At 41.9% G+C, this 24857-nt stretch overlaps 1 protein-coding gene across 1 annotated transcript in view; it reads right to left on the bottom strand.

The window, feature by feature from the left end:
• CORIN (corin, serine peptidase) overlaps window positions 1–24857 on the bottom strand; it is a 263664-nt gene that overhangs the window by 46029 nt on the left and 192778 nt on the right. Inside the window, exons 11-16 of the mRNA XM_044224366.1 lie at window positions 20177–20408; window positions 15849–15994; window positions 14985–15092; window positions 5638–5751; window positions 3354–3464; window positions 2120–2249 (exon numbers count right to left, since the gene is read on the bottom strand). Coding sequence (XP_044080301.1) covers window positions 2120–2249; window positions 3354–3464; window positions 5638–5751; window positions 14985–15092; window positions 15849–15994; window positions 20177–20408 — 841 coding nt within the window. The remainder of the gene's footprint in view (window positions 1–2119; window positions 2250–3353; window positions 3465–5637; window positions 5752–14984; window positions 15093–15848; window positions 15995–20176; window positions 20409–24857) is intronic.

The following is a 24857-nucleotide window of genomic DNA, read 5'->3' as shown; positions in this document are numbered from 1 at the left end:
TGAATCTGATTCAAAGTACAGGGTTACTTAGAGTTTGAGGCATCAGTGGCAAAATCTGTGAATTTGCAGCACACCTCCAGCTGATCTGCAGCTGATCTCCAGGGACAGTGGTTACAGCAGATTTCTACTGCAGAAATTAATGGCCTGATCTTGCCCATTATCTTGGTTCCTGCCCCAGCCTGGCTCTCCAGATTTCTCTCCATTCATGACCCACCCAAGTAAACTGAAGAGTAAACTTGAGGGCAATCAAAAAGTACAAAAATACTACGATTACCCTTCCTACTCATTTCCTTGGAAGACTACTTTCACATTAACTCAGTCAAACAGTGGTTCTGGTTTTCCAGCCACACTGCTCTCTCAGATTTTCCTACTCTTTCCTAGTCTTAGTGAAATAAAGTTATCTTTAAAAAAATTTAAATGTCCTTTTAGATTTTAAATGTCTAAATATTGAAATAACAACAAATGGAGCAAATAGAGTAAGAATTTAAAAAAAAAATCCAATACACATACAATAGCCAAAGCTGGAAACCACCAAAATGTCCATCATCGGATGAACAGATTTTAAAACGTGGTGTAGCCATGCAATGGAATATTATTCAGCCACAAACAGGACCAAAGTGCTCATCCACAGTTACAACAAAAACATTATGCTAAGTCAAAGAAGCCAGATGATGGAGATGGTTGCACAGCTTTGTGAGTATACTAAATGCCATGGAATTTGCACTTCAAAATGGTTAAGATGCTGAGTTTTTCTGTTATGTGTACTTTATCACAATAAAAAATGTAAATCCAATATGCAAAAAAGTAGAAGAAATATCAAGGAGAACATTTAAAATAAGATCCCTTCTATTTGCAATAGAACAGAGTGGCTTGTCAAAAGAATTTTTCTGCTGGCAAAATCTTTGTGGTTGCAACTCTCCCTCAAAACTCTCAGTAGAACTGCCAATCATTATGAGTAATCAAGTTTTCAAAATAAGAAATAACCTGTGTCCTGGTGAGAGTTAAATCAATCTCATTCAAAAGGCTTTTCGTTTATCTGTAATCATAATCACATCCCATCTCATTTGGACACCATAAGGATGCTGTGAAAATGAAGTATAATTTAATGGATCTTGGTAAATATCATTTTTCCATTCTGGCCAAGTTTAAAGCTCTTTACTTACAGATTAGCATCAGCTACTCAACTTTCCAAAGATGTAGGACTTTACATGGGAAAAATGGGCCAAAGATACTGGGATTTAGGTTATTTTTCAAACTGGGAAAACAAATGTGCTGCTAGTTGCTATCCCAAAACTGGATCACTCATTATTGTAAAATTGTTTCAAGTCTGTTCAGTGGAATCCTGGGAAATGACATTTACTCAATTTTGTTTATTCTAGAATTTTATAAAATTCCTTTATCTTTTATTTCTATCATTTCCACATCTCCCCCCAACTCTCACACACATCAGTAGTTGAAAAGAAAAAATATGTGAATGAATATACACACCCACATATACATCTAAGACCTAAATTACTGCTTTCCATCCCCAATAGAACTGAAAAAGAAAATCCCACAAAATAGCAAGTTATCCAGCTTTCAAAGTATGGGTCTCAGTCTGTTTATATCAAAGCCAGAGCTAGTGTCTTTTCATTCTGCTAAGGTGCAAAAATAGTCAACTATTTCCTGATTTACACTTCCTGAATTACTTAGGGTAAACTGAAATACCATCTTCTTTAAGTTCTATTTCTCAACATATTAAAAAATGTGTGTTGCTTAAAAAGAAACTTTCAATAACCTGTTGGGAGAAAAATCTCAAGATTTTCCCATCCAAGTTTCTTGGAAGAAACCATCTTCGTGCTTTTACAAATACCGAAAGCATTTCCTTTCAGATGTACCTAAAATACAATTACTTCATTTACTTGTAGTAGGAGGCTTTATCAAAGCCGGTTTTCATCCCAGTCTCTTCAGAGCAGGTGCCTGTAATTAAATGCGGTCCTCTCACCTGGTTCATTTCCCATGCTTCGGAGGGCTCTATCTGAGAGCACTCGCTCACTCTGCATTCATATGGAAGATATTATTGCCACGTTCCGCAAAGTCCCCTGAGAAATTCATCAGTGCTACAAACTACTGACCTTACCCTAAACCCATCTGCTTGCAGGCCAGCCGACTTAACGTCTCCTGCCAGCCGTCCGCGCACACGTGGTGGTCTATGGCAGATCTGTGAGCCATCAGGAACGAAGAGGAGCTCACGTTTTTGGAGAGGGTCACTGAGGAGAACAAAAAAGAAAAAAAAAAAAAGGAAAAACCTAATTAGAAAGCATTTCTTCTCAGGAAACCAAATGCTAACTCTACATGTTTTCACTTCACTTGCATACATTTGTTCTTATTTATTTAAATTAAGAACCATTTGGTGAGTGCTTGCCCTCTGCAAAGGTGGTGGAAGACTGAAAAAATGAATTAGAAACATTCTCTGCCCTCAAAGAGCCACAAGCTCTAGTGAAAGAGATGGGCAGTTCCTAACTTTCCTTTAGAAGTTAGAAGACAACCAGAGGCGGGGCCCGATCCCATGAGTTCACCCAACGATTTCATAATTATAAAGAGCTGGTGGTACCTTCATTCATATCATTTCCGTTCAAGAAAGCATGTGAGAAGGCAAGGGTATGAAATTGATGGTAAGTGAGGATTCATCTGGGATACGTGCTAATTCCCATTTTATAAAAGAGCTTCCTCTCTACTTAACACACCACAGGTAACTGAGGTAACTGAGAAACACTGTGCAATTCATCAGACCACAAATGATGATCGTGCTGGGGCCAGATGACGCAAAGGACTGAACGCAGAGCCCAGCGAAGGGAGAGAGAGATGAGTGAAGGACAATAGAACTAATCAAGCTCAAGGTTACAAATTGTAACACGGGAGGTACGCGTAGGAGATGTCTTTAAGTCCTGTCCCTGTGAGGAACTAGACTCATCTCATTTGATCTGGAGCAAGACTATAGGGAAGATGGAAGACCCACTTTAATATCCTATTCAGGAGGTGTCAATGATATAAGAATGACAGGATTAGTCATTATTGAAGCTGGGTGATTGCAAAGAGTTTAAAAATTGTTCTAGTAGTTATATGGTCAGAAAAATTTGAACCCAGATGTTTTCACATGTCAGACGAACAGTTCAAACAGCGAGATAACTTAGGGAGAAATGTTCTGTGAGTCGGAGACAACATATATGAACCATTGCTGCCAGCTTTTATCATAGTTAAACAAAACAGGTGAAATTGGTTCATAAACTCTGCGAAGTCATTTAGGATTTATTAAGCTTAAATGGCTGAAGGGTGTTAGAGTGTGTGGCCGATGGCGGACACACGCAGCTCACCACAGTCCCACTCGTCAGAACTGTCCACGCAGTCGGCGGCCCCGTCACACCAGCGCTCACGGGACACACACTCATGGTTTGCACATTCGAGTTCTTCGTCCTGGCAAAACGCTGGCACCGGGAACAAGAAGCGAGAGGACGGAAACATTTCAGAAACGGGTGTGATTCTCGCTAACATGCACGTTATCATCTGTCCGCAGGAGCGTGGAAGGAAGGAAAGCTGTGCTCCCGGGGCCTCCAAACAGGTATCAAGACAGAGTAACAGAATTGGCAAAAATTCATACCATGGGTGCCAGTCCCTACAAATAGCAAGCCCTTCAACAAGGCTACCATCTCCAAGTGACTGGGTCATCTACTTCTTGTAACACTCGGATTGAAAAAGGGGGACCCAGAGCCGCAGAAGTTCCAGGACTTGAGAAACGAGGGTTAAAAGTCTGAAGTGGCATGAGCCAAGCCCTGGGGCTGAGCAGAATGAAGTGACCACAGGATGGGAACGAGCTCTGTCCACACGCATGGGTAATGCTTATTCTTTAAAAATCTCTACTGTCGGAGCGCTTGGGTGGCTCAGTTGGTTAAGCATCCAACTCTTGATTTTTCACTCAGGTCACAATCTAGGGGTCATGAGATCAAGCCCGTGTCTGGCTCCGTGCTCAACAGGAAGTCTGCTTGGGATTCTCTTCCTGTCCCTTCTCCGTCTGCCCCTTCCCTGGTTGTTCTATTTCTCTAATATATAAATCTTTAAAAAGAAAAAAAGAAACAAATCACAGTGACACCTTTAATAGCCTACCCAATATCCATTTCCTTTCTTTCTGCTTTTTTGAGGGAAGCTGATTTTGTTCAGGTCCCCACAGCCCCAGAAGACCCAGATTAGTGTCACTGGGACATGGCATTTTCTAACTAGAATTACTTTTGTCTGGGTCAGGTTATTAGTCCAACAGTAAACATGGGACCCAAGATCAGAGTTTCGGCCTACCATTTCATGGGTTGGGCTTTCCAAGACAGTTCCCACCCAAACCCTGCTGCCCAGATCATGCATCCTAGCCTGGGACAGGGACAACCTGAAGGAAACAGCATCTTTTTTCTAATTGGTTCTCCCAAAGGGGTGCTTCTTTTTCCATCTGGCCATTTAGATGGTATATATATTTTTTCTTTTTATCAGCACAAAAGATTAGTATTTTTTTTTATTACAGTTGGTTGACTTTAAATAAAACAGGTTACCCTCCAAAATAAAGCAAAAACTGAGATTGTCCAAAGAAGGAATTTTGTCTCAAGATTGTAAGAGTGAAATCCTGCCCAAGTCTCCAGCCCACTGGCTTGCCCTACAGATCTCAGACTCAAGATTGCAACATCATCTCTTACCTGAATATACAGCCTACTGGCCTACCCTACAGACTTCCAACTTGACAGCCCCCACAACTGCGGGAGCCAGTTTCTTTTCTTTCCATTTATTTATTTATTTATTTATTTATTTTCAGAGTAACAGTATTCATTGTTTTTGCACCACACCCAGTGCTCCATGCAAACAGATTGCATAGATGGTATATTTTCTAATCCATACAAAGACCCCTGATGCTAGCTGGAAACTTGCTCAAAGTTGGCCAATCTGAGTGAATCCTTATGTGATATTCCAGACATGAGTACTTTAAAAACTTGGGGACAATAGTGCACATAATACTTTATATTTTGTTTCATTCAACTAATGACATGTAATGAACCCAGGAGGAATTATTCTTTTATTTTTATTTTTTTATTCTTTTTAAAGTTTTTTTTTTTAAGATTTTATTTATTTATTTGACAGAGAGTGAGAGAGAGAATGACAGGGGAGAAGGTCAGAGGGAGGAGCAGACTCCTCATGGAGCTAGGAGCCCGATATGGTGGGACTCGATCCCAGGATTCTGGGATTGTGACCTGAGCCGAAGGCAGATGCTTAACCAACTGAGCCACCCAGGCGTCTCGAGGAATTATTCTTTTAAACTGATTTTTAACAACTGCATATTATTTCATCTTATGGTTGTATTTTATGTCCCCTCTTTTTGGACATTTGGAGTGTTTTAATTCCCCCATGTGATAAATAACACTGGAATAATATCACAGTGAATATAATTTATATGGCTTGATTATGTCCTTGCATGTGTTTTTGTAAGTGGAGTTTTAATCAAAAGATCTGATACTTATCAAAGAGATCTGATACTTATTTCCAAATTTCTAGTTTATACTCAAAATGAGCATTAATCAGTGTTTAACATAAACAAAGTTGTGTTGACCAATGCAAGTAGGCACTTACAACAGTTCTTCTCATCCATGCCATCAGGACAGTCGGGGAACCCATCACAGATGACTGTATGCTTCAAACATTGCTTATTGGATGGACATTCCCACAGATCTCTCTCTCTACAGCCTGGAGACAGAAGATAAGGTTATTTCCAACAGACATAAACACCAAAATAATGATGACTTTGGTCAAGCAAGGTAGAAAAATTATAGCGCAAAGGCATGATTTCTTTCTTCCTAAAAAGTCTTGACTTCTGTATACCACGAAAAATGTAATTTTGAGAGTAGAGATATTCAATAATCTCCATGCTGCCATATAAACAGGACAGCTTTCCTAAGAGAAGATCAAAAGTGACAAACGGAAAATGGGAAAAAAAAATGAAAAAAGGAACTATACATTAACGCTCATTTTTGGCTGTTCCTTTTGCATTCTGAGTCAATTTGCCAGCACATAAGACTCATCTATAAAATGATAAGTTATGCTTTTAAGTAAATATGCCAAAACCTAGTGATTTAAATATGTATTACCTTAAAATGTAATTTCAGTCAACCAATGGAAAGACCATCTGTGTGTTTGGTAAGAGGTGTTTCCTATGCCAAATGCCTACAAAACTAATTTAAGAGCCAGGTACAAAAGCTGTCACTGCAGTAACATATTCTAAGAGACCTAAGGAGATCAACTTCATCAATTAATATGAGAAATGAATGTAATTTGCATAAGATTGGGACTATAAGCTTGAACTGTAATTTGCCTATGAAATAGCAAGAACCTGCAATGAACTTTAAAAAAGACCATTTGAATCAAATGCAGGCATTTCACATATCTTCTAGAACATGCAAGAATCTAATGTGCTCTCATCACTCCAGTGGGATCCACAGTCCTTACCAGGCAGCGAGGTGCATCTTTGGGTTCTCCTCCCCTCCCCCACGCTACAACAGCTGCTAGTGCACGGCAGGCCTCCAACACACATGTGTGGTTTTGGGTTGTTTTTGTTTTTTTTTTTAAGATTTTTGTTTGTTTTGTTTTGTTTTGTTGTTTTGTTTTGTTTTTTCAATTTATTTATTTTCAGAAAAACAGTATTCATTATTTTTTCACCACACCCAGTGCTCCATGCAAGCCGTGCCCTCTATAATACCCACCACCTGGTACCCCAACCTCCCACCCCCCCGCCACTTCAAACCCCTCAGATTGTTTTTCAGAGTCTTTTTTAAGATTTTATGTATTTATTTGACAGAGAGAGAGGGATCACAATTAGGCAGAACAGCGGGGCGGGGACAGAGCAGGCTCCCCGCTGAGCAGAGAGCCCGATGCGAAGCTCGATCCCAGGACCCTGAGATCATGACCTGAGCCGAAGGCAGAAGCTTAACCCACTAAGCCACCCAGGCGCCCCAGCACACGTGTATTTTAAATGGAACTTCATTTCATGTGAGGAACAAAAAGCCTCTCCCCTTTCCGGGAAAAGATCACGTAGTTTAAGGTGAGTGAAATGCAAAGCGGTGATCAAATAAGGGCTTTCTTTAAAAAGGCTATTTTCCATTTGACCTACCACAAACAATTCAGAGAAATTTTGTAGATGATTGACCTATGTTTCTTGGAATCCGTTATATGAAAAAAACCTGCTTTTTTCCAAAATTCTCATTAGGAAGTTATCAAAATAAGTCACTAGAAGAAACATTTTTATTATGAGCTAAAATTAGATTGAAAGTGTTCAAAATGTAGGAAGTAAACAGTGGGAGTGTTTCACTAGCTGTCCATCTGGAACGGTCTTAGGCCCAGTGCTGTCTATTACAGGAACTCATGAGGATCTTATTTGGCATCTCGGCTAGCAGCGGATACAGACATCATCTGGAGTGTTCTGTCAATAACAGACTTGTCACAAACCACACTGCTTGGTAGAAAGGATTAGCGAAAACAGCATGAGCCTTTCTAATTATTCACATGGTACCCTTCCTAAGAGTCTGGAGAACTTGAACCTCTGGAATGAGCTGATGAAGGACTGCAAAAGTAGATTTTCTGGGACACAAGTAAGAGCTCGGTATAATAATAATAATAATAACTACAACAATAACAACAACAAGATAATATTCATTATCCACTATATATCCACATTATAAATATTAGTTTTAATCCTTATAATAATACCACAACGTCAGTACTATGATCATTATTTTATAAATGAGGAAACTGAGATTTAGAGAAAATAAATAAATTGTTCCAAATCACAGCCTTATAGAGAAGATCCACTTGGATCCGGGTGCAAGTGCTTAACAGCAGTCCTCTGTAAAATAAGAATGTACCACGTACATGAGGGTTAGAAAGCAAGGGAAGGACAGTATCAGAGTCAGAAACCTGAACTGGAATCCTAGCTCCAATTTCACCAGCTGTGTAACCTTGGATAGTTACTTAACTTCTCTGAACCTCAGTTTCCATATCTCTAAAAGAGTAATAATAATGCTGGCTACAGAGAGCTGCTCTACAGATTAAACGAGAACTCTATAAGCATTAACTTACCCTTCTGTATTGTCTCTTTTCTAATAAAAAATGTGTGGGGAATTATGGTGAGCATAGACGAAGTGAGATGAAGATTAGTCCCAAGTGATTATTATTTTGTGAAGCATCAACTGTCTCTTTAAGTGACATCCTTGGTGTAATTGTGTTTTAAATAAAGAGTATGGGGGCCCCTGGGTGGCTCAGTGGGTTAAAGCCTCTGCCTTTGGCTCAGGTCATGATCCCGGGGGTCCTGGGATCAAGCCCCGAGATGGGCTCTCTGCTCAGCAGGGAGCCTGCTTCCCCCCACCCCACCTGCCTGCCTCTCTGCCTACTTGTGATTTCTGTCAAATAAATAAATAAAATCTTAAAAAAAATAAAATAAAGGCACTAAACTGTAAAATATTTGAAAATCTATTTAAAACAAATAAAAATAAAAATAAAACAAAGAGTATGACTCCACTAAAAATCAAAGACAGGTATGGTTGGGGGGGGGGGTAGGATGTTTAACGCAGCTGCAAGTTATGAAACCTAGTAATTGTTATGTCAGAATCACAACCAACCCACCACAGAGATAATGACAACACCCACGGCATGGTGCTAAGGTGACCAGTTGCCCCCGGCTTGCCTGTTCTGAGCCCTTACTGTCCCTCATTCCAAGAGTCCCCCACCGTCCCTGGAAAACCAGATGTTCCTTCACACTAGGTGCCCTAAGCTTTGTGCCACGTTCTTCATTTCCTCCATCCCTCATTTTCACAAAAACTCCGTGAAGCAGCAGCCTTCCCCACCAGAGGCAGGTCCCACATGAACTGGGGCACCTTCTTTTCCTAAGGCAGATGCTTCTTGTCCCGGAAAATTCTCCGAGGCCCACGCAGGGTGAGGAGGTCTGCTCATTCGGTCTGCTAATTTGAGCTTCATGAGATAAAAAATACCTCCAGGGAGGAACGGGTCAGAAGAGCAAGGGGCAAGATGAACTTGGCTCCTGGACCGGCTGAGGCTGGAACAGTCTGGATCTAGCCGTCTTGGGCGGGCAACAGGAACGGAGTGGTAAGGCTCAGGCCACCAGGCGCGAAGGCCCCTCTGGGTCACACCACCCTGGGAGATGGGGCCCCAGTCTCAAGGACCAGCAGCCCAAACAGAGGACCTGCCTCCCCACCCATCTCGGGCCTGACCACGAGGGACAGCAACACCAGCACCCACCAGAGGGCTCCCAATTCCTCACAGCCCCTCCCTACCCCTCCCCTGTTTAGGGGTGACACCCCTGTAACATTCTCTTCAACACGCACTGGCCTAGGACCCTATGAGGAGACAGGGTGGGGCAGTGGGAAGGGCCTTAAACTATGGGCTGGGCACCTCCTTCAGGGACTAACCCTGGAGATGGGGACATCCACCCCCAGACAGGCACTAGTACCTCCAGGAGGAAATACCACCCCACAGCCCATGTTTACGACGTGAACCAGGGACTTTTGCCCAGCTCCTGCTTCGGACATGACATACCAGCCTGCTCTCCTCTGCCGTACACAAGACCTCGGTCGCCAGAGTCAAGACCAAGCAAGACAGGACTCCTCCCCTCCAGCGAGACCCCTGGGTGACCTTTGAGGGGGAGTCATCTCCTGGATATCCTAGCACCTGGCAGATGGGTTTTTAGTCATTGCCTTCTGAGGAAAAAAGCCTATTAGAAGCATTCCAAGCTTGGAGGATAATCTGGGTGTTCTCTACATTTTACAGGCGAGAACACTGAGGCCCGGAGAGATTAAGTGACCGGCCGAACATCACACAGTCTCTGCGTGCTGAGTTGAGATTTAAATCCAAGGCTAGGTCGACACAGAGCCCTCCCTCCATCTCAGGCTGTCCAAGACGCCACATAACAGAGCCAAGTAACTGACTGGGCAGCAAAATACCCCAAGGGAAGAAGAACATCCCTTCCTTAACATGGAAAAATTAAACCCTACGGAGTGATTAGAAAACAATCCTGAAGATTCATCCCAAGAGCACATTTGGGGGTATCTGACGTCATAGGGACACAATGGCCTCACTCTGTTCCTGCTAGGCAGAGCTGAGTCTGGGCCTCCCACCAGCAAAGAGAAATGCAGGCATGGAGACTATTTTTGCTAAGAATGCCAGGTAAGCCATTTGTATAACTGTGAGAAGTTATACAAATACTACTGAAGAGTCCAAATAGATAAGAAAAAAAAAGTCTCTTGGAAAACTTTTAAAACCACGTGGTACAAATATCAGCCCACAAATACCAGTGTCAGAGGCTTTGAGCACAGCCTAAAAGTGCTTCGATCCCAAGAGAAGGTTATATTTAAATTTTTATTTTATTGGAGTCCTAGGGGAGATAAAAGATAGATGATGAAATGATTTTTAATCATTTGAAGATAAACAGAGAGACACTTAATGACACTTGGGTATTTGTACTGTCGTCTATCTTTCTCCGTATGGCACATATCTCTTTTTTTTAAAAAAAAAAAAAGATTTTATTTATTTATTTGACACAGAGAGAAAGAGAAACAGAACAAGAGGCAGATTCCTCACTGAGCAGGAAGACTGATGCAGGGCTCGATCCCAGGACCCTGGCATCATGACCTGAGCTGAAGGCAGACACTTAACCGATTGAGCCACCCAGGCATCCTTGGTGTATACCCTTTCTTTCTTTCTTTTTTTTTTTTTTTTTAAGATTTTTATTTATTTATTTGACAGACAGAGATCACAAGTAGGCAGAGAGGCAGGCAAAGAGAGGGGAAGGGAAGCAGACTCCCTGTTGAGCAGAGAGCCCAATGGGGTGCTCGATCCCAGGACCCTGTGATCATGACCTGAGCCAAAGGCAGAAGCTTAACCCACTGAGCCACCCAGGAACCCCAGTATATACCCTTTTTTTAAAAAATATTTCATTTATTTATTTGTCAGGCAGAAGGAGAGAGAGAGAGAGAGAGAGCACACACACAAGCAGGCAGAGGCAGAGAGAGAAGCAGGCTCCCTGCCAATCAAGGAGCCCATGCGGGGCTCGATCCCAGGACCCTGGGATCATGACCTGAGCCGAACGCAGAGGCTTAACCCACTGAGCCACCCAGGTGTCCCAGTATATACCCTTTTATATAGAATAGTAATCAATTAGTAATTGTGAGGCTGTGTTTGTGTAAAAAAGGGTGTTATTTCTCTAGTAAATATAATGAAACTATCTTTGCTATATTCTCTCTTTTTAAAAACCTTTATTTATTTGACAGACAGAGATCACAAGTAGGCAGAGAGGCAGGCAGAGAAAGAGGGGGAAGCAGACTCCCCGCTGAGCAGAAAGCCCGATGCGGGGCTCCATCCCAGGACCGTGGGATCATGACCTGAGCCAAAGGCAAGGGCTTTAACCTACTGAGCCACCCAGACACCCCTGCTATATTCTCTTTTAACTGAACCCATTGAGAAGACACGCTGCTCACACCACAGCCCAGCTACCACCTTGCTTCTACTGGAAGCCCACCCAAATCGTGGACGCAGGCTGAGCAAAACTCAACCTCAGTCTCACCACCTCAAATCTCTGCATGAAGGCAAAGCCCAGAAACATAACATAACCCATTGGTATTGTCCTCAACTGTCCTTTCTTTGACGCCATCTCTGTTCACGTCTTTGACCGGATCTTCACTGCTGAGGTAATCTGTGCTTGGAAAATGTGACGTTGAAAACCAACTTGTCATCAGGCTGCTAGTTGTTTTTTTTTTTTTTTTTTAAGATTTTATTTATTTGCCAGAGATAGAGAGAGAGAGTACACACAAGCAGGCAGAGAGGCAGGCAGAGGCAGAGAGAGAAGCAGGCTCACTGCTGAGCCAGGAGCCCGATGCTGGACTTGATCCCAGGACTTTGGGATCATGACCTGAGCTGAAGGCAGCGGCTTAATCAACTGAGCCACCCAGGTGTCCCCAGGCTGCTAGTTTTACACACAGCTCAGTCCATAGAACATAACACGTTCAGTGAATGACAAGCCAGCAACCTTTTCTAAGCCGAAGTGCTTCTGTCCTCACACGGCAGAGACCCTGTAAATCGCTCCCACTTTTCAGGCTTCCCTCCCATGAAGCCAGCCTGGAATGATGTGTTCAGATTTGTGTAATTCTAATTCTTCCAAATACTTGCTGAAAACATTTCCGATACTGACAGTGTTTTCATTATTTCATTTCAGTGTTGTTTACGTTAGCAATTACACAATCAAAACATCCTCAACAACAGAAATGTACCACAAGAGCAGGAGACACTTCAGAGCAACACTGCCCGTGGCTAAAGGCTAATGCATATACAGGTAACCCCCACTTCTCGAAAGTTTGCATCACACCACTTCGTTTTTTCGGAAGACCCACGTTGATAACTGTTTCTGCTAACTGAATGAAATCAAAAGAGGATTTTCGCTTTTATGGAAAAAACAGCAAAAAATGAAATAGCTTCTGCATTTGTTGGGTTGCAAGGCTTTAAGCAGGCAGCATGGAGCCTGAGTGAGTAGCGCCCCCAGGCTCCTTCCCCGGGAACTACATTCAGCGTCTCAGCATCACGCCGCCATAATTTTGATGTTTGTGAGCATCTCTGCTTTATCTGGATTTATTTTGTACATTCACGAGCAAGATATGTAGTAGGTATTAGAAAAGCCTAAGAGAGGATGCTTTTAAGGCCTGGGAGCAGTCAGAATTTTTTTCTACATAAATCAATGGTAATTGCTTCTTCACTTTACACAATTTTGGCTTATGAAAGTTTTTGTAAGAATGCTCTACTTTTGGAAAGCAGGGGAAATCTGTATTTTAAAAGCATATTCATAAACGGTGTGCTTTGGCTACCATGCTTCCCCACTGCAGATTTTCCAAAGAAACACAAAATAAACTTCCCTCGCATCCATTATTTTGTAGATAAATGAAACAAGTATTGTTTTTAAGGGGAAAACCCGTTACTGTTTTCAGACATTCTGGAGGATGTGCAGCGTGTGCGAGTCAATAGTTAATTGTCACATTATTCAGTAAAGTTCAAGTCTTTACATGCATTATACTCCACAATGACGGAAACCCAGCTTCAGTGGGGCTGCTGCTGGCCTCTCCAGATGGTACCACGCATGCCCACGGAAACAGAGGGATAGCTGAGAAAATGACAAGTGGGAACCGGATGATTTCCCAATAGTCTTTCATCAGTGACTTCTTCAATTGATTTTTAAGTGTCTCATTGTCCCAAAGCACTGGACATGCCCATTCAAATGTGTGCACATATTCCAAAGGGGAAAGTATATAAAATTTCTATCATCGGTCACTTTGAAAAACTTAATGAGGGTTTTCTCATAAGTGAATACTGCTGGAGCAATTAATGTAACTCCAAGTGAATTAATTTCTCTCCCACTTTTAGCTTTCCTTAACTACAGCTCTCTCTCAATAGTGCCACCAATATTTTGAGTGTTGATAGGGATTAGACCACTGACTCTTATCATTCTGGTGTACCTTTAACTGTGTGAATAAAGTCTTGATAAAAACTCATGACTCAACTAGAAACCTTATGCTGTAGGGTCATTTAAACTCTTTAGTGCTTTGAATTTCTTTTTGCAGAATATATTCAAAGACTCAGACCATTTAAAGCTAAGTTTTTACATTTCTCAAATACCTAGTCCCCTACCACAGATTCGGGCCTCGTCACCACCAGTAGAGTACATGTGATCTCTTCAAACTATCAAAGACAAGACATTCTAAATTGCATCTCAGAATAGCATATCCCATTGCAAGTCATAGTTTAGCAAACAAATCCAAGAGATTCTCAATAATTCATTTATATGGGGATATTCAATGACTTTGGATTTATTTCTCTACGTAAAGACCACAAACAAGCAAACAACAGTAGCTTCTCAAAACACTGGATGTTCTTCTCTAACAAAATTACCCCTGGTCATTGTACCATCATTCTGGCAGGTCTAATTTTCTAGAGGATGCTCCTGTCCATATTTATAGCAACTGATAGGATTTCAGTTTATTGCTTGTGACATTTTGTCTAGACCAGAAGGGCAATGTCTACTATGGAAAATTCACTTTGGGAAGCAAGGCAATATTTCATACCTCAAAGGCCAAAAGAATAAAATTATTTCAAAAGATGTATTGCCCTTCATGGTTTCAAAGACAAAGAGTGTCTATTCATTTGTAAACAGAACAAGGTAAATGATCATAACCAATGTATTCGTTGGATAGTCTTTCAATCATTTTGCTTTATTCCAGAATATTGCTTAGTAAAAAGCATTGCCCATTTTCAATTCCCTGACACATTTTGAGGTTACGAGTACAGAGGTTTGCAGGAAAATAAAATGGGAATTAGCTCCACTCAAATTACCACCGGCATTTCTGGCCTTTCCATGGGTGATTTTGGAACTCAATGCAGAAACGTCAGAAGGAGTTTTATCCTTTGCTGACAGAGACAAAATCAGAGAGGGCATGAAAATGAGTTCCAATTAAATTTGAATGCTGGAGCCTGAATTCTGTCTTTGTGTATCTAGATGCCTATTTAAAAACATGGAAATCATATGCAAAGACACTATTATTCTGACTTTTAGACAAGTGACAACTGCTTTCTATCTCTAATAATAAAAATAATCCCTTACATTTGTGAAGTGCTTCTCCTTTTACTAAGGCTTTGCACATATAACATCAAGGTTATGAACAGAAGTATAATTTAGGGAAAATCAATGGAGTTAACAGGAAAAAAACCTATTGATTCAGACCTTGTCATATGGTAATATTAAAAGTAACTGCATTAGCATTCAATCCTCATCACTACTTACGACCATCCGTAAATGGTTGACATTTTTAAATACAGTCCTTTATCCTAACCAGACATTTCTTGTATATCCAAGAAAAGTGTCATCTCACACATACCACAGTTTTCTTCATCACTGTCATCATCACAGTCGGCCTGGCCATCACATCTTCTGGAAGCCAGAACACACCGTCCAGAGCCACACTTGAAGTGACTAGGTGAGCATTCTGTTCAAACCAATGAGCCGTGTTAGTTTCATTAGGCAGAAAACCTGGAACCATCAGCTCGTTTATCTATTTATGCATGGGCTATCGCCAAGGAGTTATTCTAGAAGATAAAATGGTCTTTGCCAAGCAGAACCAACCAAGCTAACTTGGCTTTCTCCATTTGCTTATCAGACTCTTTCTCCTTCATCTTGGTATCATCTCTCCAGTCAGTGGTGTCTTTATGCTCTCCAGTATCTAATCACTTTCCTGAACTGACAGCCATGTCCATTCAACAGATGGTGAGAGCCTGAAAGAGCCCTCGAATCCAGTACTTCTAACTACCCAGCTGCCCTTAATGCGTCAACATTGTTTCCTTTTCTAATCCTTCCATCAGTGCGGGCAAGTCCCTGATTTCCATTTCTCTACCTGATGATCCTACGTTGCCAAGGTCTGTAAGTGTTTAAATTTGCATAACCAGGGCTTGCTGCCCACCATCACCCTGAGGACCCCTAGTACAAAAGCAGCCGGGAGCTGGGCGTGGTTAACAAAAACACCTCGATTATTAAATATATCTCGGCAATTTATTTTTAAAATGAAGACAACGTCTAACAGATGAGCACCAAGGTTTTCAATGTAACCAGCTTCACAGACTCACTCACCCCCGTGGCCTGGCTGACAACTAGAACACAGGAAGAACACTAGCCACAGAGAACCTGGAGAAGATAGTGATGGGTCATCCATGTTAGATAGCCCATGGTAATTAATTTAAAAATTAACCTTCCACAGCTTCGTCAGGCATTAGACAGGTTTGGTTGTCTGAATTTTCCTCTGGAAATTGATTGCAGTCTGTGTCTTCAGGCCACTGGAGGCCCACAACCCCAAGGACAGATTCGCAGTGTTCTTTGGAGTGCTCGCACAGGGCTCTAAGAGAGCAAGAGAGATACGACATGGGAGACAGAGGCAGCTATGCCTGAGAGAGTGTGTGAGGAATGGAGGTAGGGTTTGAGTTCTGTGTGAGTGTGGGCCTCTGCATGTATCCTGTGTGTGTGTGTGTGTGTGTGTGTATGTATATATATATATATACCAATAGAGAGAGATGCACAGATACGTAATATTTGGGAAAACAAAATGAGTCCTACCTCTCTCCACAAAGGACATGCATGCCAGCCACAGACTTTCATTAAGGGAACTGTCATGATGGAACTAGAAATAGAAATTTGTTGTGTGTGTTTTTATTGAAATCTATTTCATATGACACGCTATAAATTTAAGGTGGAAAACATGGTGAGTTGATACGTTCATCTATTAGGTGATTGTCATGTAGAGGTCGAATCTCTATCACATCACGTAAGTATCATTACTCTTTTGTGGTTGGAATAATTAAGATCTAGACTCTTAGCAAGTTTGATGATTATAATATTGTTATTTATATTCACCAAATGGTACACAAGATTTCCAGGACCTTTATATCTAGTAATTGCAAGTTTACACCCATGAACAACATCCCCTCTGAACAAGATTCCCCTCTGCCCTTTCCCTTTCTCATTCTCTGTCTTTCAAGCAGACACATTCTCCAATGTTTTTATTCCAAGCCAGGAAGTTCTCAACATCAGTTTGGATAGTCTGCCACCAAGGATCATGGAATCTATATAGTAGCGGCCCCTGAGAGGTCTCGCCCTCTGGGGACCAGCAACGGGAACTATTTCATGTGCCAACCTGGCTTACCTAAGGCATGGATGGCCATCATCACATGAGCTTAGACCCATAGTGTTGAAAAGCTTGAAAATTCTCCTAAACCCGTCTCTACTGAGCTCAAGTTGGTTTAAACAAAGTGTGCTTGTTTCCTTTTTAAAGAAAAGATATCCCAAGCATTGTGCTAGGTGCTTTCTTTCCTGTACGTCATCTCATTTGCACAAAGCATATTTTTAAAGTGAGGTATCAGCATGACTTTCTTTACTCCTTATGAAGGAAAACTGGTTTTGCCTACATATATTACCAAGAAATGAGCTACATAGTTAAAAAAAAAAAAAAGCCAAATAAGCCAAAAAATAGCCCAAATAAATTCCTAGGAGAATTTTTTTTCATTTCATTTCAAATATATTATTTATTTTCAAAAGTTATACACTTTAAACTATTAATTTCAACAAAGTTCTCTGTCTGTCTCTCTCTCTCTTGATATGATGGGGCAGACCTTCCAGAAAGGTCAGCTCCAGCCTGGCTAGAAACTGGTAGGGAAAGGTTAACAATAGAATGGAGACGTTTCAGAGAAAGCTCTAGCACGTGAAGTCTGTACAGGACAGGGCATAACTTGATGCTGGCTTAGCCTCAGATCTTGGGCAAAGTCAAAGCCATGGCGTTCCCACACTAGTTCCGCAAAAACAGTAAGTTCAATAGTGTTCAATAACTCTCTGTGAGACTGAAGGGTTTTGTTGCAGATTTAGAAATAATGTCTATGATTTATTTGCTGCAATTTTAAATTTGCCATAGGATACCTCATTTTTACAGAGCACTGTATAGTTCCTGACTTCATCACTTCCTAATTCTTCTATAAAATGGAAATCACACAAAAATATAGTGAGATAATATGATAAAAATAAGACAATGTGCCACACAGCAACGACAGGTGACACTGTTCTTAAACTAATCTGTGTGGCGTTCCGCCACCGGCAACAGCCCTGAAGGTAGGGGCCTCCCTCAAAAGGATATTTTGAGGATGAGATGGCAATACTATCCTAAAATATTTAACACATTGTAAGGGCTCAATAATGTTAGATTTTTCAGACTCATAACTTCATAACTTCAAAATTAAATGTTCAGGCCCATAAATGGCCATGGCAAAAATAGCATTGCTTCATGAACACATGAGTATATTATTCTTGTCAAACTATGTAAAAAATTCTTAAAAGCAAATGTCAAAATATAAAAACTCATTTTGAGAGCCACTGAAAATGAAAGACATATATGTAAACCGAAGACATAGAACTGAAATATCTAAAGGAAGTTCACTAAAATGTTGATTGAATAATGTCTCAGGGTCAGTCTCGTTTTGGACATTTTAATGTGAAACATAAGCCCTGAAATTATAAATCATACATGGATGTAAATTTGTTCCAGAGAATACTCCATTAGGGAAATTTTTTTATACATGTGAAAAGAAAATCAATGCAAGCATTTGTTAAGTATTATCACAAGTGATTAGTCAGTATCCTTGACCTTGCTTAGCCAAAGTGGAATAAAATTTAGAAATAACTTTTCAACATAAAATGAGGAGATGTTTTCTTAGGATACCTTCAAAGGCGTTTTACAGAAGTTTTCGGAATTATGTGCGCACAAGGCAGCATTAACTTTTAACCTGTTTGTATAATTTATTCAGTTCCCCAACTCATTCTGAAATTTTATTGTTTCCTGTCCCTCCACAGGTGCCCCTTCCCTGTCATCCATTTGCTATTTGGCACTTAATTTATTGTTTTCCCATCTGTCCGCTACATCGATATTACTGCTATTCCTCGAAACTCCGGGTGACTTCTGATCCCAACATATGGTTCCCGTGGTTACTGGACAAGCTCATCTGTATATTCACCCCTTGAAGGGAGACAGCATAAAGGGGGCAGCTGCCCAGCTCCGCGACATCTGTCTTGTCTTGTACATTCCCGGCCGACACCGCCACATGTGGCAGAGAAGAGACCAACCTGCCACCGGGCAGCTGCGCTCCTCTCCTACCATCAGAGCTTAGAGCCAGAAGAGTCCACGTTCATGTGCATTCACTCACGCTCCCAGCAACTCCATCCAACCACCGTAACTGTGTTGGTTTTATTTCTCATTTATTTGTTTATTTTTAAAGATTTTATTTATTTATTTGACAGAGAGAGCACAAGCAGGGGGAGCAGCAGAGGGAGAGGGAGAAACAGACTCCCCCTGAGCAGAAGGCCCCACATCGGGCTCGAACCCAGGACCCCAGGATCATGACCTGAGCTAAAGGCAGACGCTTCACCGACTGAGCCACCCAGCATCCCCTGTCTTGTTTTTATAGACAGGGTAGAAGAATTGAGACTGGGAGAGACTGAGGAATCTGTCCCAGGCCACAGGGCAGTCACAGAAGAGCCAGGAGTTGGACCAGATGGTGGACTCCTGGAGTAGGACTCTTAACCTGAAGTAGGATATCGTTCATCCCAAATCCAAGCTGCAGGCTTGAAATGCTGCCCCTCATTTCATCCAAGCAGGCAGAAAAACGTCAGCGAGCTCCATCCCTTGTCCAACCTTCAGACCACTGCTTACATAATGGCGCTGACATTCGAGTGTATCAAAAATGGCAGCATTTTAAAACATCCATGTTGCCAGACAAAAAAGCAGATACACCCCTTCTTCTGCTGACTCACATTTAGAATGCTTCTTGATTCACCAAAGTGAAACATGCATGATTTTATTTGATTAAAGTATGTGAACTACCGCGGTACCTGGGCGGCTCGGTCATTAAGCGTCTGCCTTTGGCTCAGGTCATGATCCCAGGTCCTGGGATCGAGCCCTGCATTGGGCTCCGTGCTTAGTGGGGAGTCTGCTTCTCCCTTTCCCTCTGCCTTCTCCCCCTGCTTGTGCGTACTCTCTCTCTTTCTATGTCAAGTAAATAAATAAGATCTTTAAAAAAAAATAAAGTATGTGAGCTCTTACCAAAGGCAATTCGTACCTCCCTTGTGTGGTACTCCATTCATGAACCCTAACTCAAATATTCATTTTAGAATTCCTACTTCTTTACCATTTTTTAAAAAAAGATTTTATTTATTTATTTATTTATTTAGTTGAGAGAGAGAGAGAGACAGAGTGAGAGAGCATGAGAGGGGAGGTCAGAGGGAAAAGCAGACTCCCCATGGAGCTGGGAACCTGAGGTGGGACTCGATCCGAGGACTCCAGGATCATGACCTGAGCCACAAGCAGTCGCTTAACCAACTGAGCCACCCAGGCGCCCACTTCTTTACCTTTTAAACACATGACTTGTTAAATACCGAGCTCCTTAGCAATATGGGCTTTGTCTACACTCAAACTGAGCATGGAATTCCTTGGTTCTCCCTGAGGGGAAAATGGGGGTGCTGGGGGAGACCTCACTGTATTACCTGCAAGGTGGGATCCGCTGGCTTGTGTTCACATCACACTTTGGTACCAAAATGGTGCAAGCAAAAAACATGAGGTATTTGTAACAGTTGGTTTGAACAAGTGCAGGGAAAAGAGAGGACTCCCAGCTGATGGATGCCTCCTTCTGAGTCCTGTGGCCCAGGTAATTTGGATAGATTGTATGGTTGTAGGGTAAATTCATGCAGAGTTCCAACGTAATTGGTTCACACTGACCTAACAAGAAAACACACATATAGGTACATAAATATCTCTCCCTATTTATATATGGTCAATTTCACGTGTAAAACAATATCTTAAAAACTTATAAAACTGAAATCTATCTTACCTTCTTTTTTAAAAATACCTAAGACGAGAAGGCAAACCGTCCAGAACTTCCATCAGAAGATAAATATTTTGGTTAAAGAGCCGCCACGCTGAGAATCACTTCTGTCAGGCAGCTGCATGCACAGCGCCCAGTATGCATGTCAGGGAAAGACTTTCTTTGCTTTTCCCCTAGGCTCAACCTACCTGAAAGCAACTCTCTTCTATGTTTCCTTTTACCCATTTTGTCTTCTGATTTATTCGTGACTTCTTAAAGAATATACTCCCTCATCTTCACAGCCATTTAAAAAAATCAATGAATTTGGTCAAAGAGACGATTAGATTGTGTCTTTCTATATGTTTGAGTGTTGATCAGTGGATCTGAATATAAGGCGACAAGATTTCAGGGCAACAGGAGGCTGAGCTCTCGTTAGGCACCCACGGCTAATGAGAGGAAATACTAACCCATTAGCCTGGCATCCAAGGCTGTCTCATGCACCAACCACAGTCTAACTTTCCAGCTTCAGCACCAAAGGCTATGTCATCACTGGTATTTCCTTGGGGATGATACGTATTTAAGAATGACATGACTTTGTGGGCCCCGCTAGCTCTTATCTCCTCTTCTTGACACACCTGAAATCACCCCTCAATTGCAGTCATGCTTCTAGCAGCCAGTTGTCTACTATACCAGCTGGAATGATCCTTCCCCATCTTCTCGACCAGGCGAACGGCTCCTTGGCCTGTAGGACTCAGCACAAACACACACCTCCTCCAGGGAGCCTTCCTGGCCAACCACACCCCCCCTCCCATTCTCAGTAAGAGTCTCTGCTGGACACCACAGCATCACAGGCGTATTCCCACAACACACTCGCTGCCTTCTACCGTATTCTTTACTTACTTGTGTTCCCCACATAATTTGATGATTTTTCAAAGATTTTATTTATGTAATTGAGGGAGAGAGAGAGAGCACACACATGCAGGGGGAGGGGGTGAAAGAAAAGGGAGATGGAAAGAATCTCAAGCAGATTCTGTGCTGAGTACAGAGCCAGACTCGGGGCTTGATCTCATGACCCTGAGGCCCTGACTTGAGCCAAAAACAAGAGTCAGATGCTTAACTGACTGAGCCACCCAGGTGCCCCTAATTCAGAGATTGTTGGGAAACGAGACTTTATTTCTTGATCTCAGAGTCTGTGCCTAGAGCAGCACCGGAATGGAAGAAGCAAAGGATTGGGGGGGTGGGGGGAGGGGGAGGTGAGACAGTGTCAGGAACTCTCCTAGGCTCTTAAAATGTAAAAATAATTTTTCCTCTTTTATAGAACCCCCCCTTAATATTTCCTGCTGTGTCGGCTTGGTGGTCACATACTCTTTTTAAGCCTTGCCGGTCTTGGAAACTCTTTATCTCTCCATCCATTTTGAATGTCAGTCTTGCTGGATAAAGTATTCTTGGCTCCATGTTCTTCTCATTTAGTGCCCCGAATATATCTTGCCAGCCCTTTCTGGCTTGCCAGGTTTCTGTGGGCAGGTCTGACATTATTCTGACAGGCTTTCCTCTGTACGTAAGGAGCCTCTTTGTCTTAGTGGCTTTCAAGAGATTGTGTATCTACAATTATGATTTCTCAACTTTACTATTAAGTGTCTTGATTTTTTTTTTTTTAGAATCTGTAATCTTGGCGGGAGACCGTTCTGCCTCTAGTACATGAACACGGTTCTATTCGCGAGATTGGGAAAATTTTCATGGAGAACTTATTTACTATATCTTCTGGACTTCTTTCTTTCTCCTCCCCTTCAGGGATTCCAATAATTCTGACGTTGGGACGTTTCATGGCGTCATTTATTTCCCTAATTCTGTTTTCGTGGTTTCTAAGCTGCTTGTTCCAGGCTTCCTCCTGGTCCTTTCTCTCTATCTGTTTGTCCTCCAGATCACTAATTCTATCTTCTGTCTCAGTTACCCTAGCTTTTAGAGAATTTAGATTAGATTAGAATATTCTGAACATCATCCCTGGTGGCTTTCAGTTCTGTCCTAATCAATTCCAATTTGTCATCCATGGCTTTCTCCAATGTAGCTATTGCCTGGATAATTGTTAGCCTCAATTCCCTTTCCGACATATTGTCTATGTCGATAGCCATTAGCTCTGTTGCAGATGGCCCAGCCTCTGAATTTTTCTTCTGTTGGGCATTCCTCCTCCTGATCATTTTGGTGAGAGATGGCTGAACGGATACAGCTGGATGTATCAACTGTGGTGCAGTCAAGGTGCACCCTGGGATGCTTTAGAGCAATCAAGAGTCTCCGCCCAAACGAAAGAAAAAAGAAGGAGAGAGAAAAAAGAAAAAAAAAAAAAGAGAGAGAGAGAGGGAGAGAAAGACAGGAAAAAAAAGGAAAGATAAAAGAGAAGGCCCAGCCCAAATGGCCCCAAGGTAAGATTTATGAGGTAAACAAACAAAAACATACAAATAAGAAGACTGACAAAAGTAGATGACAAGAGAAAAAAATATATAGATAGATAGATATAAAGGCAAGACAAAAAAAAAGAACCTTGTCAAAAAGAACCCAAAGACCTCAACATAAGACAGGAATCCATCAGAATCCTAGAGGAGAAAATAGGTAGTAACCTCTTTGATATCAACCACAGCAACTTCTTTCAAGATATGTCTCCAAAGGCAAAGGAAACAAAAGCGAAAATGAACTTTTGGGACTCAAAAGCTTCTGCACAGCAAAGGAAACAGTCAACAAAACAAAGAGGCAACCCACGGAATGGGAGAAGATATTCACAAATGACAGTACAGACAAAAGGTTGATATCCAGGATCTACAAAGAACTTCTTAAACTCAACACACACAGAACAGATAATCATGTCAAAAAAAACAAGATGGGATTGGGAGGGAGACAAACCATAAGTGACTCTTAATCTCACAATACAAACTGAGGGTTGCTGGGGGGAGGGGGGTTGGGAGAAGGGGGGTTGGGGTTATGGACATTGGGGAGGGTATGTGCTTTGGTGAGTGCTGTGAAGTGTGTAAATCTGGCGATTCACAGACCTGTCCCCCTGGGGATAAAAATATATGTTTATAAAAAATAAAAAAATTATTAAAAAAAATGCACAGAAGACATGAACAGATACTTCTCCAATGGAGACATACAAATGGCTATCAGACACATGAAAAAAATGTTCATCATCACTAGCCATCAGGGAGATTCAAATTAAAACCACATTGAGATACCACCTTACACCAGTTAGTATGGACAAAATTAGCAAGACAGGAAACAACGTATGTTGGAGAGGATGTGGAGAAAGGGGAACCCTCTTACACTGTTGGTGGGAATGCAAGTTGGTGCAGCCTCTTTGGAGAACAGTGTGGAGATTCCTCAAGAAATTAAAAATAGAGCTTCCCTATGACCCTGCCATTGTACCACTGGGTATTTACCCCAAAGATACAGATGTAGTGAAAAGAAGGGCCATATGCACCCCAATGTTCATAGTGGCAATGGCCACGGTCGCCAAACTGGGGAAAGAACCAAGATGCCCTTCACGGATGAATGGATAAGGAAGATGTGGTCCATATACACTATGGAGTGTTATGCCTCCATCAGAAAGGATGAACACCCAACTTTTGTAGCAACATGGACGGGACTGGAAGAGATGATGCTGAGTGAAATAAGTCAAGCAGAGAGAGTCAATTATCATATGGTTTCGCTTATTTGTGGAGCATAACAAATAACATGGAGGACATGGGGAGATGGAGAGGAGAAGGGAGTTGAGGGAAACTGGAAGGGAAGGTGAACCATGAGAGACTATGGACTCTGAAAAACAATCTGAGGATTTTGAAGGGGCGGGGGGTGGGAGGTCGGGGGAGCCAGGTGGTGGGTATTATGGACGGCACGTATTGCATGGAGCACTAGGTGTGGTGCAGAAACAATGAATTCTGTTACACTGAAAAGAAATAAATTTAAAAAAATGTAAAAATAATTAAAAATACAGACCCTGCGATCAAGGCTCTCCACAATCCTTTTAGGAAGAAAGACTCATTTCCCGGTAGCCATGGTGTAACCTGAGGATAGGATAGCAGTATTAAAAAGCACTAAGAGCCCAGGGGGACAACGTGGAACCCGAATGGCACTGGAAACCTTCCTAGGATAAAAGGGGTTTAGGGGAATTTGGCAGAAAGCCTCCCTGTTCCCTCTCTGTTGGCAGGAGTCGGAGACGTAAGCAGGTGTGTTGGTGAATCTGCCCAGGCCCACTAAAGACTCCATGCCTTATCGAGAGTCATTATTCAATTAAACTTAATTATTTGACCAAGGAGGGAGATACACGTAGACAGATTCCTAACAAGGACTGGGTGATATATTAAAACATCTCTGGAACC

This window comes from Neovison vison, chromosome 11 (genome assembly GCF_020171115.1).
Source record: "Neovison vison isolate M4711 chromosome 11, ASM_NN_V1, whole genome shotgun sequence".
Lineage (NCBI taxonomy): Eukaryota > Metazoa > Chordata > Mammalia > Carnivora > Mustelidae > Neogale > Neogale vison.
Note: the sequence above shows the minus strand (reverse complement) of the source record. Positions and strands in the feature narration are given on the sequence as shown.